This window comes from Spea bombifrons, chromosome 3 (genome assembly GCF_027358695.1).
Source record: "Spea bombifrons isolate aSpeBom1 chromosome 3, aSpeBom1.2.pri, whole genome shotgun sequence".
NCBI lineage: Eukaryota > Metazoa > Chordata > Amphibia > Anura > Pelobatidae > Spea > Spea bombifrons.
This window is the reverse complement of record NC_071089.1, coordinates 1,951,579-1,957,578: the sequence shown is the minus strand read 5'-3', so window position 1 is coordinate 1,957,578 and position 6,000 is coordinate 1,951,579. Positions and strand designations below refer to the sequence as shown.

General features: G+C 50.1%; 1 protein-coding gene across 1 annotated transcript; it reads left to right on the top strand.

Moving 5' to 3' along the window:
- The first annotated feature begins 266 nt into the window (after positions 1-266).
- Positions 267-4,650, top strand: GLO1 (glyoxalase I). Its single transcript, XM_053459748.1, has 6 exons — positions 267-412; positions 1,267-1,349; positions 1,637-1,777; positions 2,878-2,942; positions 4,044-4,133; positions 4,345-4,650. The coding sequence occupies exons 1-6, from the start codon at positions 326-328 to the stop codon at positions 4,431-4,433; spliced, it is 555 nt and encodes a 184-aa protein (XP_053315723.1). The 5' UTR covers positions 267-325; the 3' UTR covers positions 4,434-4,650.
- Positions 4,651-6,000: the final 1,350 nt, after the last annotated feature.

Below are 6,000 nucleotides of genomic sequence, written 5' to 3'. Positions count from 1 at the left end.
TGCTGTTTACTCCCTGGCCCTGGGGCCGGTCACTAGCGCGGGGCATTTACCTTCAGTGAGCTCTAAACACTGCGGCAAACATGATCTGACAAGCGCCGGTGGAGAATCAGTCTCCGCCAATATGGCGCCGGCTGTGGTGACACAATCCTGGTGAATATGGCATCTCTTGTGCTTAGAGCTCGGCGCGCTCTCCGTCCGCACTTAGGGTGTGGTTTTCTCCGCCTCTTTATTTACTTCTTAACCAATAGTAATGAGGGTGTGTGCTCCTAGCCGGTGACGTCACGACAGACTGGTTGCGCTGTCACTGCGTGTCAGGGGAGCAGACATGGCGGAGAAACCGGTGACCGAGCTGGTCGGCCTGACCGACGAGGCGGCCTACAGCGCCTGCAGCGACCCGGATCCCACCACCAAGGTCAAACCCTCCGGGGGCCAGCCCTGTGTACACCGTCCGTAGAGCCTGATAGCTAGACCTGTAATACCGTCAGGCGTGCAGCACATGCTACGTGTAACATAGTATATAGTATGTGTACCTGTAATAGATTGCCAGCGCTGTGTATACTGTCAGGGGCGCAGCACGGACTACACATACATGTATCCCAGACCTCGTTATCAGACAGCAGGATATTTACCTGTAATAGATGACCAGCTCAGGGTATACTGTCAGACCTGGAGAATGTGGGGTGTGTTCTTCCATGCAGGTGGGACATATTCGCCAGCACTGGGTATACTGTCAGGAAGCGGGGGCATGGTGTATTACCTGTGATATCGGCTCAGCACTGGGTATACTGCCAGGAAGCGGGACATGGTGTATTACCTGTAATATCGGCTCAGCACCGGGTATACTGTCAGGAAGCGGGACATGGTGTATTACCTGTAATATCGGCTCAGCACTGGGTATGCTGTCAGGAAGCAGGACATGGTGTATTACCTGTAATATCGTCTCAGCACTGGGTATACTGTCAGGAAGTGTACATGATGTGTTATGAGTAATATCGGCTCAGCACTGAGTATACTGTCAGGAAGCGTACATGGTGTATTACCTGTAATATCGGCTCAGCACGGGTTATACCGTCAGGAAGCGGGACATGGTGTATTACCTGTAATATCGGCTCAGCACTGGGTATACTGTCAGGCAGCGGGGACGTAGTACAGGGTTTGGATGGATGAGGCGGTGACAGGAGACAGAATGTTGGGGTTTATTGGGTTATTAAACCGGAAGGTTCTCTTTCATGTTTTGACTTAATCCGTACGCGTCTCGCCTCGCAGGACTTCATGCTGCAGCAGACGATGCTCCGGATAAAAGATCCCAAGAAATCACTGGAGTTTTATACCAAAGTCCTCGGAATGACGTGAGTTACAGCAGATAGTACAGTCCAGAGCGCTGTTAACCCCCCCCCCTTACGTGTGTCCCATGGGAGATCCCTTCCTAACTTCCTGTTCTTCTGACCTGCATGAGGTTTTTTCCCCCCTCCTATTCAGCCCCACCCCTTTTTTGGTAAATGACCCTCCCCCTTGTAAAGAGCGGGAGAGATGAGGCAATAAAATCCCGACAGAAAATCTATTCATTCATTTAGTTTCCTGCCCTTTTGGTTTCGGACGGCTTTCTGCTCCTTTTAATATTTTTTTTTCTTTTTAGTCTCCTGCAGAAATTTGATTTCCCCTCCATGAAATTCTCTTTATACTTCATGGGCTTTGAGGATAAGAAGGATATCCCCTCCGACGTGAAGGAGAGGACGGCGTGGACGTTCTCCCGCAAAGCGACTCTGGAGCTCACGCAGTAAGCACACGGATATCATGCATGTAGCTGGGGCGGTAACCTGGGTGAGTCAGGAGCAGCCCCGTGGCGCGCAGGAGCTCCACGCGTTTGGGCAGTTGTTCTTGTGGATCCGGTGAATTGTTCGCGGAGCTCCCCGTGGACGCTTCCCAGATTTTGCCGGTTCCTGCCTGCGTCGGGCTGTATGTGTTACCGGTCCCAAGAGCAGACAGTCTAAATGGCAGCGCTTAATGGAGATAAAGGGGGAGCTGTGGATATCTGTGAGATAATAGACGGGGGGGTTCGGACGTTATCTGAAGGAGGGGGTACCGGCTGGTGGGCACTGGTTTGCCGTTGGCTGACGGGACTGTTAACGGGCATTTGGAGGGCCAGGCGGTCCGTCTACCTACAGAGGACGACAATCCGGTCACTGTTACCCTTTGTCTTTTCGTACTCAGGGCGGGGTACTTTTGTTGTGTTGATTATGGCGCAATGTTTAGTAGACGAGAGCCTAGTTCCCTAATCTGGCTGCACAAGCAGCAGTAGCCCCAGGGTGCCGACAGGTATTTGGCCGTCAACACGCCGGCCCCCGCGGCGGCTGGTAGAATCCTTCATCGGAATCCGTCATTCCTAAAATTCCAGCGTCATTAAGTGGGGTCTCTGGCTGCAAACGGAAATCTTCTCCATGGGGGTTTTCAGAAACCCCCTTCCGGGCTGCAGTTCCACTGTGACTGATCGTAAAACCGCGTTAGAGGGCAACATTAAGCGGGTCATGCATACCTCCCGAGTGTCTCGATTTTTCATCCCTGTCCCAATTGTCTGGGCTGGTTCCGGAGATCAGCAGATGTCTCCTTGCAGCCCGGCTGATACAGCACAGACCCCTCGGCTCCGGCAACTTGTGATGCGTTCAAGCAGAGAGCTGGGCTATGATGTCATATATTGGTGTTCTGCCTAATCATAACATGGTTGGGTTTGTAATGGGGGGGGCGTCTCACACTTTGGGCACCTGGAATGTTAGTGGGGGATGAGTTATGGAACCTTCGGTGAAAAACTATTATTTAATCAATAAAATAGAAATTATCGATTCCTGTAAATCTTTTTGTTACAATTATTTTTTTTTCCAGCAACTGGGGAACTGAGAATGATGAGAAGCCGTACCACAACGGCAACTCGGACCCCCGCGGGTACGGTGGGTAAACGTCCCCTCTATGCGCCTGTGGGGATCCGTCATGTCGGCCTTTACAAAAAGGGTTTCTAAACATCAATTAGCCATTTAAACTTAAACTTGGATCAGCGAACACAACGTGCCATTGGAACCCAGGAGTGATGGGAGTGATAAAGGGCCATTGGAGCACAGGAGTGATGGGAGTGATAAAGGGCCATTGGAACACAGGAGTGATGGGAGTGATAAAGGGCCATTGGAGCACAGGAGTGATGGGAGTGATAAAGGGCCGTTGGGACACAGGAGTGATGGGAGTGATAAAGGGCCATTGGAACACAGGAGTGATGGGAGTGATAAAGGGCCGTTGGGACACAGGAGTGATGGGAGTGATAAAGGGTCATTGGAGCACAGGAGTGATGGGAGTGATAAAGGGTCATTGGAGCACAGGAGTGATGGGAGTGATAAAGGGCCATTGGGACACAGGAGTGATGGGAGTGATAAAGGGCCATTGGAGCACAGGAGTGATGGGAGTGATATACCTATGAACAGATTCCATTCCAGCTACAATAGCCATTTACAGCATTAACCCCGTCTGCGTGGGATTTCTGATCCATTTCATGTTATTTTAATGAACAAAACAAGGAAATTTCTAAGTGACCCCAAACCTTGTTCCAGAGCCAGGAATTGAATGTTCGTGGATAGGTTGCCAAAGCTGAATATATCGCATTTGGATTTATAGCCCTGTTTTCACTTAACTGGCCACATTTTTACTAGCATCACAGGGGTGGAAAAAGTAACTTGTGAAATATATTGGCTGCATACAGCGCGTCCTGAACCAGCCTGTGCGTGTATTTTACCAGCCTGTACCTGATGTATCGGGGCAGCTCAGTCTGTCAGTTTAGTTCTACCAGACCCTTTGAATGCAGGGACTGTAAGATGTGCTGCGGGAATTATTGGTGCTATAGAAATAACAACAATAAAGAAGTTACGGAATTAAATCCTCAACTCCTACAAACTATCCGTTTAGTGAATGGAGCCAATTAATCTGCCACTGGTGGGAATGATTCTCCCAACCCCCGTGCGGCTCTGACTTGTCGCCGGTTTAAGCTGACGGAGTCCTTATTGCAGGTCACATCGGCATCGCGGTCCCGGACGTGTACGCGGCGTGTAAGAGGTTCGAGGAACTGGGAGTGACGTTTGTAAAGAAGCCGGATGACGGTGAGCGTGCGCTAAATGTTACATCCTAAAGACGTTAATCTGCCCCAAGAGCTGCCGATTACATTAACCTTCCTGCCGCCTCTGCAGCGTATAGTACTGGGGGCGGATTCAGCTGGTGATAAGCCCCCTGTACTTACTGCACCAAGGAGATAACCGGGTGGTCTGTGGGGTATGAGGGGTGGAATAATTGCCCCCGCTCTTTGTTCTGCAGGGAAGATGAAAGGCTTGGCGTTCGTTCAGGATCCCGACGGCTACTGGATTGAGATTCTGAGCCCAAACAACATGCTTTCTATCATTTAATTGCAAGCTCCGGGCCGGGCCTGACCGAGGGCATCGTCCTGCAGGGAACGTCGTTGGTCAACCGGGGGATTATTTGGGAGATTTTCAAGAAGAGCGAAGAGATTATTCATTTGAACGAAGCCCATAATCTGTGCGAATTTGGTGAAACGAGCGACGTTTGTTTTCTGTTTAATGAGAAAAATCAGCGCAGGAATAAAAAAACGGTTTTTGGCTTCTCCTTAAAGAAAAAAAGATGAACCTTAAATTCTAACATGGACATAGAGGCCAGCCGCTCCCTCCCCGCCGGCCGATTCCCTCCCCGCCGGCCGATTCCCTCCCCGCCGGCCGATTCCCTCCCCGCCGGCTCCCGCTGGCCGCTCCCTCCCCGCCGGCTCCCGCTGGCCAGTCCCTTCCCTCCCGACGGCTCCCGGATTCTGCTGACTGGTCCCTCCCTGCCGTCCCCCCCCACTATACGGAAAGAGCCACAAAAAGTTTACTTAAATGCTTTTTGGGTTAGAATATGTAAAAGCGATGCTAATAGCTCTACGCCGGCTTAACCCCTGCCGGTTCGTATTGTTGAGTGCATACTGCCCTTTTTCAGCGTTGTAGCGGAGGTGCGGCTGACGGTTCGTTATGATGGGAGTAGTGTTACAGTATTATGACCCCCCCAGCTCTGTAGGAGCACAGATGATGCCGTAAAGAATCTCCCGACGGTGCCTTAGAGAATCTCTTTAATTTCAGAACCCTGGCTGATGTGTTTAAAAGATCAAAATGTTTTGTAAAATGAAATAAATCCCATTTCTAACGACATTTATCTGCCGGGTGATCGATTAACGCGACGATGATGAGGATGATACACTGTATCCTGCGTCCGGTTCATTGGCCGGCTTACCCATTATACAGGGGCCGGTCACTGATTTATCTATACATTGTACAGGGGCCGGTCACTGATTTATCTATACATTATACAGGGGGCAGGTCACTGATTTATCTATACATTAAACAGGGGCCGGTCACTGATTTATCTTTGTATAGATAAATCTATATTCAGTAATATACTGAATGGAGTCACCTGTATTCAAGCAGGGATTCCAGTTGTGATATAGCAGGGAGAAAAGCATCAATCGGGAGGCTCAGAGGGGAATATAAAGGAATTGGCTCCAGACTGCGAGACCCTCAAAGCGGGGTAATAACCCTGAGAATGGGGTAAAAAAAAATTTGCCCTTTTAACCAGAGACATTGGAGCAATCTGTCCATTCACCCCAACCCCGTGAGACCGCAATAAAACCGTGATAATGGGGTAAAAATCCAGGAGGGAAATGTCTCCTTAACGGAGCGTAGGGATGTATTGCGGCGGCCATTTTGTCGGAGACCAGCTCTCAAAGTGTTCTTTCTTATAAGCCGCTAAAAAAATGGCTCCGGGATTGGAGACGCCATCCAATTGCTGAGCTCCAGTTTGTTCGGCGATCCGGCGGATGACTTTCTGTGACGGACACTTCCTGCGGCGAAGGTCAGATGACGCTTCATATTCTTTTTTTCTGCTCGGTAGCAGCCGCCATATTTGATTTGGGAAAAGAAAATGTTCTCG